This window comes from Astatotilapia calliptera, chromosome 15 (assembly GCF_964374335.1).
Source record: "Astatotilapia calliptera chromosome 15, fAstCal68.1, whole genome shotgun sequence".
Taxonomy (NCBI): Eukaryota; Metazoa; Chordata; class Actinopteri; order Cichliformes; family Cichlidae; genus Astatotilapia; species Astatotilapia calliptera.
In genome coordinates, this window is record NC_137436.1 from 39,780,570 (window position 1) to 39,793,231 (window position 12,662).

The 12,662-nt window shown below is 42.8% G+C and overlaps 1 protein-coding gene across 35 annotated transcripts in view; it reads left to right on the forward strand.

Annotated features, from left to right (window-relative positions):
* adgrl2a (adhesion G protein-coupled receptor L2a) overlaps positions 1 to 12,662 on the forward strand; it is a 91,018-nt gene that overhangs the window by 14,509 nt on the left and 63,847 nt on the right. For all 35 annotated transcript variants that reach the window (XM_026194656.2, XM_080290233.1, XM_080290239.1 and 32 more), the window contains exon 2: positions 5,936 to 6,120. In XM_026194656.2, the coding sequence (XP_026050441.1) occupies positions 6,045 to 6,120 (76 nt within the window). In that variant the 5' untranslated portion in view covers positions 5,936 to 6,044. The remainder of the gene's footprint in view (positions 1 to 5,935; positions 6,121 to 12,662) is intronic.

Genomic DNA, 12,662 nt, shown 5'->3' on the forward strand with positions numbered 1-12,662 from the left:
GTCCTGATGTGCTCTCGGGGCGTCAACCCTGCAAAGTATTTATGCGCACACACTAATTGGATCAGGTTTCTCAACAGGGGACTATATACTACATATTGCATGCATTCTCTGTATTTCAAGGTGAATCACACCTTGTCAAGGACTTATTGGACTTGATTGGCAGGTACTATCACCATGAGATGCCCATATAATGGCAGGGCTCACTTACCTGACCTGCCTATTTATCTTGCTGTATTAATGTCAGCCTATTAATTCCTAAGCGGAGGAACATTTGGCAAAGACACCGTTTAACAGCCCTGGCTGAATCATTCTTATCTCTGCAGACCTGAAAGGAATAGTTTTGTGCTATCAGCAAGTGGAAATGACATTTTGAAATTTCATTCGAGATAATCCACTTCACTTCCCAGTAAAACATCAAAATTAGAACAAAAAAAATGTATGGGACCCGTATTAAAACTTTGTTACCGTGGCAAATCACCTGCCTATAATCCATGTGGACAGACAGGTGTAGGTATCTTTCAGCGCTAATAGGATTTTTCTTGCATTGCTAAAGTGATTATGAGGCTATGGATTTAATATATATTCAAGCAGAGGGGGCGATAACACTAAGTGCCTAGAAATGCAGAGGAAAAGTGCCACGTTGAAACATATCGTATGTTGACATTCTTAAATCAGGAAATCTTTCCTGATAAACGCGGCGCTTCTCGACATGTAAAACTACGGCAGACCAGAAATACTTTTTTGTTTTGTTTTTCATATTGTCAAGTAAAACATCGAAGGAGGGAAATGAAAATAAAACAATGCTGTCTTTTCTTTCTCCTAGACAATCCATTTATTTTTGAATGTATTGAAGTGCTGGAGTGTTTCAGGGCTTAGCTCATGATTGCTTTATTTAGTAGCCATATGTCCTAACCAGTGGGGAGTACCCTAATCGATTAATTGAGTGGCTCATAAAAATGATGAATGGTGCAAACACTAAGAGCAGTGAGCATGACAAGTACCACGCTTATGTCACGCTCTGCTCCTCTTGCATGCTGCTGCCTTTTCCGTGCAGTGTGGCTTGCATCAGAGCCGGCTAATGATTCGTTTAATCCAAATGTTGTGATCAACAAATTCAAAAAACAGTTGGTTTTATGTGCTCTCAGATGATGAAATGCACAAGATAATACATGAAAGTTTCAAGTAAGCTAGCCTCCCACAGACAGTGTGACTAAAAGTCCTAGCAGTCCTAATCACGACATCTCCAGCTATGTTACTATGCAGAGTAATAATAAAATGAAAATAATCTTCCATGCAATTTTTCTCCGCCCTTATCCTTTGCGCTCCCTGCTCCATTAACCATCTCTGCTGCTGAGGAGTCCTGTCGCGCAGCATGCGTGTTTGACCCGGTATTTCACTGGCTCGGCTCGTGTCAGGGTCGGGTCTCGTGTTCGTGGCACCAGCAGTCGCACGGCGTTTGGTCGGGTGTCGCTCGGCTCCTCTGGTCCTGTTCTGCTCTCAATCATTCCCTCAGCAGAGAGGTCAGCCTTGATTCCTTCCTGGCCTATATCCGACTCAGTGGGGGGCTCCAGACTCATCTGCTCACCAGCCCAATCTCTACGCTTGCAAAATGTACATTTGAGCAGTGTCAAAGCAGGGACACAGTCACTTTTGAGAAGACATTTCTTCCAGATTTGAGACTTGAGTATTTTCTGACTGAGCCCCATGTTTCAGGTTTTTTGGAGAAACAGATAACAGGGTTCTTATAGTGCGTATGAATTAATGTATGAGGATAGTTTTGGGAAAGCCCAATAGAAACCAAATGTGTTTCCCTGCATTCAACATGTGGTGGTCTGTTGATTCTGATTTCCATTTCAGTGAATATCTGGCCCTGCGTTTCCCTTCTTTTGCATCCCTGTGATGTTCGGTGACAATTAACATCCCAACTCTTTCTCGAGGTTTGTTGAAAGCTCAGGGGCTAATTCAAGGGTCAAGCAAGACTTGCAAGCTGTCAGTCTCTCATTGTAACTCGTGTCCCACTCCCCCACTCAGGTTCTTTATTCCGGCTCCCCCTCCATTCTCCCAGACCTCGTTTTGTAGAATGGCCCAACTCTTCTTCTATTCTCCTGTGGCCCTCTAACAGCTATAGAGGGACAACCAGGAGCTTTGTCTAAGAAGCCCAGCATTCTTTCACATCTGCCTCTTGTTTTCAGACCCCCACTGCATTTAAATTTCAAACTGTCCTTTTCAATCAATCCTCTCTCCCTCCCTTCTAATAACCCCCTTCCTCCCAGTCACTAAGCCCTTTTATTTCTTTTTTTCCTAAGAGGACCAACTGCTCCTGCAATTTCTAATTTTGTCACACAGTTGTTGATTATAAAGCATTCTGTTGTATTGCCCGTATATCAAGCACACATATGTTTAAAGCCTCTGGGCTCACGCCCCTGTGGCTTCTACATTTTTCAGAGTACTTAAACATCTGTCTGCAGTGGCTTCACGTTTAGCCCAAGCACTGCGATGCTTGTTGACATTTTAGCAATCTGTGCTTAAAAATCACAGAAGACCGCTACGGTCATGCGTTTCGTGAAGTCGAAGGACCCGCGTCGACAGCGGCGCTCGTCATCTGTGCATCTCTGCGTATCGAGTCCAAACTTCAAGCACGACGCAGCGGCGGCGTTATAGAGATGCTCAAACCTGCTCTGAGATCACACCGGAGTCGAGGGCTATTTGAGAAAATGGTCAAAATGAGATCACCGGCAGTTTCCGTTACAAGGCGAAGAGAGGGAAAAGAAACCCCCAGCTGAGAGGGGAGACCTCAGCCTGTTTAATGAGGAGAACGGCAGTCTGCAGTCTTCCTGCAGCCTGCGCCTTTGGTGTCTCAGCATGTTAAGCACTCACAGCATGATACAAAATATATTAAAGTATAGGACTGTTATCGTCGATTTACAGAACATCCGTCCCCGTGTACCGCGGATCTACAGTCGTCCTTTTTTTTCTTTTCCTTTTGTGGCAGGGGGTCTACGCTGCCTTCAAGGCAAAGTGTTTAAAGGCATCCCGTCTTTGTCTTAGCATTCTGACACAGGGCGTGTGAGCGCGCTGCCTCCCTTTTTTTACACTAAGCAATGATGACAAGGAAGGAAGAATAAATCATATTGAGACCAGCCTGTTTACATACACAAACAGCCTCAGCCATGAAGAAGACACGCATCCACCAGCATGTTTTAACCTATTTTGACCATAACGTTTGGCATAAAGTGTCGACTCGAGCTATAACAGTTTAGTTAGACCTGATTTGGCTTAAACGATCACTCGATACGTTTGTTGGTGCATCAGCTAATAAAGCAACTGTAAAGGGGAAAAATGACTACTTCACCATGGGAAGCCAATAGACCGGTTATCGAAACGAACACGTTAAGTAGGTCACAGCGTCTTGTCAAGGATGTAAGCTGAGCAGGACTAGTGCACATACATCCAGTAGCTTCTGTTTCCCCAGTCTGGTGCGCACACATAGTGAACCTGGTGCAAAGTGAGGCTACATTTGTTGACAATGGCATGTGATGACAAGAGCGGAAGCTAATTTTTAACAGATTTCGTTTTTTCCAGCTAACGCCTCCAGGGTTAGAGCCTGAATGAATGCCGCCTTCTCCATGTGCAGATATTCCTCTTGAACTATATTTTGCTGTTAAACGCTAAAACACAAGAGTAAATAATGAATGATCCTGTTAAGGAGCCTAATTTTGTTAAACTGTTCATTTCATCTGAGTGTTCATACTGTATTAGTTTTAAGGACTGATTACCATCATCCACCGCTCAACACACGTAGATGTCTTTTGGCAAAAGTGGACAAACCAGTAGCCGATGAGGCTAAGATGAAGCTAATATGGTCACTATCCACCAGCTTTATTGTTAGACGATCAGCTCAAGAGCTGATTACGCCGTACGTTTGGACCTTGACTTTACAGGCTGATTATGTGTCGCCACTCACCTGATAAATTGAATTGGTGCCACGTGGACTGAAGAAAAAAAAGGGTCAGAGTTTTATTGGAATCCAACATGTTTGATCAACTTTCATTTGTTAAGCCTCATGACTGCATATTATTCCATTGAAACTAAATACCCGGTGGCTGTGTGTGTTCTGCTCCTGTTAACCTCTTTTAAATGGCTCTAAAATTAGAGGTCTCAGGTGAGGCACAATGTCATACTAGATGAGCTGATTATGGCAGGTTTAATTATAACTTTGTTGGCTAATGTGTGTGCTCTGCATGTTTTCTCGGTGATAAATTATTACACTGTCTGAGAACTCAGACAAAATAGATCAAAGACCTTTCGGGCCGCGGATATTCTCCAGTGTGGAGGAGGCAGCTGAAGACGAGTTTTGCAGCTCTGACTGTACATGACAAACAAAATTCCTCACGGTCTTTTCTTGTTAGCTGCAAGTATAACGGATAACATCCAGTCCTTTGAATCTTAACTAACAATTGCAGGCTGAAGACTCGGAAAGAAAAAAATGGAACTGTGTTTTTGAATGTGCTAAAAAAGAAAAAAACTGTTTCTAATGGGGTCCTATGAGCCTTGTTGCCAGAGTGATGCCATATCCCATGGTGAATGTGCTAATGGTCCATGGGAGTGAGAGGATTGAGCTTAGCCCAGCAGTGTAAACACACAGACAAAAGGGAGCCGTTAGTTCTGTGAAACGCATGCCTGGGCGCGCAGGTAGGCATTAGGTTTCACCCTACACAGCTTCAACGCTGTATCTGTGGCGGGGAGGAGGCCATTTGCTTTTGTAGCGAAAGAGAGCAAAACAAACATTCAGACTCGTACAACAGAGACAGGTATGGATGGGCTGGGGAGACAGGAATTTTGGTTTGGAGAGATGTAAGGGACTGGGGGGGGGACTGGAGAGATAAGGTGGTTTGTGGTCAGTCACAACACAGAGAAGTGACCATTTGCTTGGTAGTGTTTGTTTGTTTGTCTGGGGGTCATAAAATATCACTCAAACAGAAGTAGAGCTCCGCTTGGATACAAGTGAGATTCCAGTAGTGCATCCCCGGCCAAAAGTAGCTTCATTACTGCTACATTTTTACGTAAAATGCGTGTTGCTGATCGTTTCGTTACGTGTGCAACCTTCCTAAAAATAACCGGATGTGAAAACAGCTCCCATATGTAAGAAAACCACCTCTGAAATGGACAATAACAACAATGACAATGCAAAGCAAGCTGCACGGAAAGCTTTTTGGCTGATGCTATCCGGGCTATTATCATTAATATTTCTAGCACTAAATGTTACTGTCATTTACTTTAGCATTTCCACCACGTGGCTGTAGCGTTTTACTCCGTGTCAGGACGCGCTGCAGCTCTTACAACAGAGCTTTTACTCGGTCGGCGAGATGCTTTTGGTGTTATAAAGGTGCTACGTTTTAGCACATCAAAGTGATGTCACGTGAGACAGTGGCCCAAAAAAAAGGGATTTTAAAGGGGTTTAAACAATGTTCAAAAGGCATAAATGTGTTCTGTGGAACAGGAACAGAAAATACAAGTTGACACAGTTTTGATAAGGTTAGCATCGCTAAAGGTCTTGAGAAGGTAGAAGGTGGACAGGGCGGGATCCGTCTTTTTGATCACGGTGCTGATCCCACTCAGCCCCCCCTCGGCTTACACACACACAACGATTCACCCCCACCCCTCCCTGCTGGGGAAATAGTTAGCATTGAGCTGCCATCAAGGGATTTCCCTTTGCAGGATTATTGAACTTCTGGGCTTATTTTAGTGGCTTGCATGGGGTTTGTGGCATTTCACAGTTGTCACATTTCTGCAGCGGGATGTATATGCAGCATCAAGTGCCTTGTGACATGAGTGTTACAGGATGAATTCCACTGTGAAATCACACAAGGACAGAGCTCGCACGTTGAATTATTATCACTGCTGAAGGGAATGTCTTTTTTTGTGTTCTCTGCAGGTTAGAGGATCAATGATGAGCATCTCTGAGACCACTTGGCTTGGACTTTTCTAATCAGAACCTGTTAGTCACAACACAAATCTGCCACACAACATCAACACCTGGCACCATGTCTTGCTCCCTGTGGAAACTACCCACTTTCTGCTGGTTTCTCATCACTCTAGCCCAAGTACACTCCACAGAGGGTAAGTAGCTCCTCTTGCTTTTGTCAAAAACATACTGCTAGTTTTTTTTTGATAGCGTCTTTTGAAAAAGTGTGTTGTTGTTTTTTTTCAGGCTCACATAAAAAACTTATTTTTTTAATGCTATTGTTTTCTACTGCATATAGCATAAGCAGTTACATTGTGGCTGAAGCCAAATCTGCTCTCTGGGTGCAGCCACTGCTTGTGTAAGTAATGCAGCTTGGAGGACAGTGGGCACAGGCGGATGGGGGATAATCTTGAGTGGTTTCATTAGTTGGTAAATTGTGATTTGTCTGAGATTTTCTGCTTGAAAGCGTCAGTTGTTCCCAGTGGCATCAGAGCTGGATCCATTTTTAAATTCCTCACTAAAATGTTCTGTCTCATGGCAGGCAGGCACACAGATTTCACACCTCAAAAAATATAAAGCTTGAATGTGTTTTAATCATACTGCATTAAGTTTTGATTAAATCACTCTCAGCTGTATCGTAATTACAAGATTTATGCGTCCAAGCCTTATCTCATAAACTGTATCCTCTACTTATTAGTGTTTAATCGCAAGACTAGAGGTGCTTTACTTTAGACGTTTGATTATTGGATTTAAAATAAAGCGAGGTTGGCATCTTTTTCGTGCAGTATAAGATGAGTCTTTACAGATTTTGCTTCACTGCTGCCAACTGTTTTAAGATCTCGCCAACTGTTCGCTATACCTGCTTTATTACTTCTTAAAAAACTTAATAATGTAGGATTACTCATTCAAGTTTTCAAGGTAATGATTTCTCAAGATTCATTTACACTGTAGCAGGTCACACTGGCACGATGTGCTTTACCATATGGTCTTCTCATGTATCACCTGGGTTCAATTTGATCTTTCATGTAAGAAATGTGAAACCGTATGGGAAACAGTCGGGGAAACGATTTCACTGTCTTTACATGCACGCACATACAAATCTATATGTTTTCCACAAATATTGGCACTTTACTAAACCCCAATTCTGAACCTCGGGCAAAGAGCAATTACGAGACTCGTGTATATACACGTTAATCTATTTAGGAAAACCTCAGAGGTTTTCCTATCCATGTTGCGTTGCCTCTGGTGTTTACCGGGTGCTCCACAAAATTCAGTCAGCAGGGTTTGCAATAAATCTTGTCGATAGACTAATGGTTTTTTAAGACACATCTGCTGCAACAGTGCGAAGGAGTGAACTGCATGTGCTGCGTGAGTCCACTCTGGCAGAAGAGACAGACATGACGATGTGTCCAGAATCGGGGAGGAGAACGGGTTCAAAAACACATAAATAGCCCCGTTTATTAATAACATGGCACTTGTCATTCACCTTTTTCCTCTTGCTGGATAGCCTCCTCCCCGAGCCCCCCACCCACCTTCTCCTTTTTCCCATCTCAGCCCAGAAACAGTTCATTACAAACAATATCCTCAAGTAAACATGCTTCATTAAACTGCGTCTACCCCTAATATCTTTTTAATGCATTTTTATAATTGAATTAAATGGGTTAGTGCAGTGCTGTAAATAGTTTAAAGTTAGTTTTCCAGTTTTTCTTTTTTGTTGTATCTAAAGAAAGACTCATACACACAGCCAATACCGATACTGACCATCTGTCTCATGCCTTCACTTTTTCTTCATGAATATCTGTATTTGCTGGGCTCATTTCTTCCCCGTATTTTCTTTTCCCTTCACATCCTCATCTCTCAAAATTGCACCCTCCTCAGCCTATTCTGCAGCATTAATTTCCAAAATTGATTTGTTACATACGTTTCAGACAGTACTGCACAAAAGGCCACACGGGCGTCGTTACGACATAGATACTACGATCACTCACGATGATATGAGACCAGTGCTGGTTACAGTATAGACTTACTTTTTTATTTTCTGCTCTCCGTCTATAATTTAGCTTCACCTTTGTTAAAGAGACATCAGGTGAAAATAATTTAGCATAAGAACTACTCAATCCATTAAGACAGTTCTAAAGGAGAGCGACTGGAAAAAGTGGGAAAAGAATTAAGAAGGAAAGACTTGACAAAAATATCTTGGCCTCTGGTGAATCAATTTTGACCTTTTGAATTCCCCCTAAATTCATGGAAGTGAAATACTGAAGTGTGGGAATGCCCTTTTAAAACAGAAAGAGCCCACAGACACCAGCAGCACCGGTTTCAGCTTGTAGGTGAGCGTCAGGCTTCACACATTAATATTCACAATGCTCTACGCATGTTTTGCCTTCCACTAATTAATTATGTTTACAGTCTTTAATTTACCTTGTGAAACAGAGCGAGGGCGATCTAAACACAGTGATTAATAGCGTTCATTTCATCTGTCTACCTATGTTTCTGTCTGTCTGTGCATCAGCACAACAATCACGCTCACAGTGGTCTTCTGTAAAGTAGTGGGTTTATTTCCTTTTGTCCCATTGGCTTTCCCTGTGGATATCACCATGACAACCAACCTAAAATGAGGCGAAGGTGTAATTTACAAAGTAATAATATTTTTTTGCAAAAACAGTCGTGATTTACCCCTGCAATACATGATTAAATTGGCTCACATATCTTTCAAAATAATTTAGTGAATTCTGGTGGGGTTGAAAGGATTTGTATGTATCAGCGACAGAATAACAATTCCCACCCAGCTCAGCCACACGCTCTCGTCGAAGTTTTCCCGATGATTGTTGGAATTACGCGGGGCCGAACCGAAGAGCAGGGATTCAGTTTTAGAAATGCGATATTAGGGTGAAAGTTGCGACACACTCGCCTGTCCCTACGCTGCTCTTCCTGCACCATTGTTGGTTTGAAATTATTATCAACACTTAATCAGGAAATTCCCTATCCTGGGAGCTTTTTGGGAAGTTTGTTTAATTTAATTGTCACAGTTTCACAGTGTACGGATGTTACTGTGTGAGTGATCATGTTTTGCAGATGTATAAGCAAACATAAGAAAAACTATCCCAAGTAGGTCATGTCGACCTTATGCAACAAAAATTAAACTTCAGTTATTTTCTCTTCCATTGCACTATAATAAAAGCTGCTTGTTCAGTGGCAAAAGTGGCAAACAAGCTTGAGAATTCCCGTTTCTGTCACAGACCCTGAAACCACACTAGTTTCTCCTCGATGCTTAAAATGTTCAAAGTACTTGAGATTTCTCAAGGGCAGCAAGAAAGGGCCTGTTATTGTACCACGTGAAATGAAAAGAGAAGGGTTTTAAAAGCTGTCACACCAAAGTCTGTGGAGAGAAATAATCAAGGTGTTTTGAAAATATAAAGGCTAGAAGTAAAAGCCTGCAGCATAATGTGAACCAGGACCTGCAAGGGCAGGACCCGGCTCCTCCCAGTGCTCTGGCACCACCTATTTGACCCATTTAGCCTTTTCTTGTAACCATAAAAGCCTGTTTTATAACTTCATTAAGATGGCAGGCTGCTATCTTGTTATTTTCCACGTTGTTCTCTTTTTTTGTTCTCTATTTTCTGCTCCAGTGTCTTACTGACCAGCATTAGGGCAAGAAGATAAGAAGATAACTATCTAACAGGTAAATCCAATCAGGTAAACTATAAATCCTGTTATCATAAGCCCGGTCTTTAAAGGCACACACACTGTATCTCAGACTAATCGTTAGCCGTTCATTCTGCCCAGCGCCAGGTGCCTCTTTCTTAGTTGTCTTAAAAATAAAAAGAGAACACTGTTAGATGAGTAAACCATTTTTTTCCCTTTTTGAATACTCGTTTGTGTCGGTTGTGTCCGTGGAAAAAGAATAGCACCCCGCTGCGTCGCCATGCTCCAGTCCCCTGATCACTTAATTTGGCATTTAGCTATGAGCCAGCCTTTGAAAACATTGGCCCATACCTAATTTGTTAACAGAGACAAATCAGTTGTTGCATAATTACTTTCTGAAATGCTAAGTTTTCATACTTTCCAATTTGCTTATTGTTGAAGCAAAACAGTAAAGGCTAAAGGGCTGGATTTTTAAAATTCCCTTTTATCTCGTGTGTCTAAACCAACCTCTGTTGGTTTTGTCTTTCTACCTCCTGTGTGATGTCATCCTGGTTGTTTGTGGAATCTGGCTCCCCGCGGAGCCAGGCAGGCGTGGGGCCTGTGTACGAAGGCCCACCATGCTGTCATGTCTCTTTCATCGCCAGCCAGGCTTGGCCAATAAGGAGATAAGGAGACAATGACTGGGAGAGCAAGCAGTGGCAAGGTGTAACCTCAGCCCCCGGGTCTCCTCCCTGCCGAGTACTTCAAATCCTCATTAGGATTTTCAGCAAAGGAAGGAGGGATTTTCTGGATTAGGGCTTTGTCACAGCTGGCTCCAGGTTGGTGTTTGTCATGCACAAGCATGGTGAAGCGCTGACATCTTGGCACTCTCCTTTCTCCCACCCAAACACTGATATTCCCTTCACCTGGCTACTGAGGCAGTTTAAGGATGTTCCACTAACCCAAAATCTATGACTGCTAACTCGTTGCCCTTGCTAAAGGTTTTTAACAGCTTCCTAGTAGCCTGCGCTCGTGGATTTGGACTGCCGCGTCAGCATTCTTCTTAATGGCTATTTATGTGGAGATAACCTTGGAAAGCATCATTAGTTTGTTGTTTGCTGTCACCATCCATAAGTCGTGCCCAGATCTGGGGCCGCGACACAGATGCGGCAGCTCAAACAGCAGATACGATACCGTGTCAGTCATGGCGGAGATGCTAAAGTGTCTTTCATAAAGCATTTTGCCCCCAGATTTCTCACGCATTTCCACAAGGTTTCTATGGTCATTTTTTCTTTCTTTCTAAACCGAAGCAAAGAGTTTCCTGTTGCAAATACGGTTACTGCTTTAATTAAGCCACGAGTGTTCCAGTCCTGTGCTACAAAACAACAAGACTGTGTTTCCTCATGTGTTGCTCAACCTCTAACATGGTCTTTAATTGGGTTTCAGGCCTGTCTGAGAGAGTGGTTCAGCATGACAGAGCCTCAGACTTAGTGTGAAACCTACCTTGTCCCATCATTCTCCAGGCTGATCTGTCTGGATAACGGGAATTCACACGGGTCCCACGAGCCCTCTGCTCGGTCGTATCTCAGGCACCCTTAGATTAGTCATTTACCCACATGTCCCTGTCTGTCTTCAGTTTTACCGTCATGCTTTGTCTCGCTTTGTTCTTGCCCTGCTAGAATCATGCGGGTATATCCCAAACAATCTACAAAACATGTTCTGATAACCTTATCAAGTCTTTTCTCTAAATCCCAAATATGGGAAAACAAATCTATCTTATCACTCTCCAGTGCAGTGGTCTATAACCAGAGACTGTTGTTCATGGAAAATTTATTGTTTTGTGCTTTTGTTGGTAGTCTCTAATGTGACCGTGGCAGATGTGAGCATCTTGGTATAAGCAGGCTTCAATTTGTCACAGATATGCTTCCGTTTTAAAAGTTGTGTCTGTGTTTGCCCTCGTGTTCCATATTTGCTACTTGCTGTGCCTGAAACCCGGGTTAGCTGCAAGATTTGATGTTAAAGGTTTCGGTATATCCAGCAGATACAAAAGTGTTCAGAAAAGACCTGAACCTCCTCGCATGATGGCAGAAATAGCACAGGCTCTTAGAGCCTGTGTAGTGGACATCAAGGACTACAGACAGACCTCATGCAAGGACTACTGCTGAAGTGTTGTCTGCAAGGGGAGGATGAGTCGAATGTTTTTGATTATCCGGTGTCGACAGTATTTCAAACAAGAACCAGCGTGAACACCTTGTGCCGCACAAATGAACTAGCTCAGCTGGTCAAAAGGCAAATGTCGGTTTTTTTTCTTTTGCTGTAATGATGTGGAATATTAAGGTGATTAAACTGCAGAGTTTAGGTCACATGGGTCGCAGCGTGTCCATGTTCGCTTTTCAGCTCCTTCTGCAAAATCAGAGATGGAGGAAATCCTCATGAATGGATTTAACTGTGTGCTCTTTGCCGTTTTCCTTCGTAGGGTGAATTACACGTATTTATCAGCGCGAGCAGTTTAGCTCTGCCGCACCTTCTGATTTCAACAACAAGAGCAACTAAGGCAGTGAAGTGGTCCTGAACTGCTGTTTATGAAACCATCGACTCGTTTCAACAGCTGAAATACGTAAACAGCAACAATCTGCAGGTGTTTAAAGAGGACGTAATCACATTTTCATTGTGAGGGCCACTGCCGAAAGACGCGCTCGCAGAAAAGCGCAGGTACGGTTTGAATGTCATGCAAAGGAAAACTGATTGCAGGACATGTAATGACAGCTTCTGTTAAGAGAGCGTAATATATCTAGAGCCTTATGATTTCACAGATTTTACAGTTCGCTCTCAAGAGTCACATGTAATATATCCCTGCTTGCCCTTACTGGAGTCCTGTTCTTCATTGCTGATTTAGAGCAGCTATAAATCCTGAAGAGGCTCCTGTATTTGAGGGGTGGTGAAACTACACCCATAAATATACTGAATTTAGAGCCACGACCTTTTGAAGTCAGTCTGAATGCCCTTTCATGAAGCTTTGTTAACTTACAGCTTTCCTCTCTAGTTAGTATTTGTACTTTCTTCTGTGTTTTTG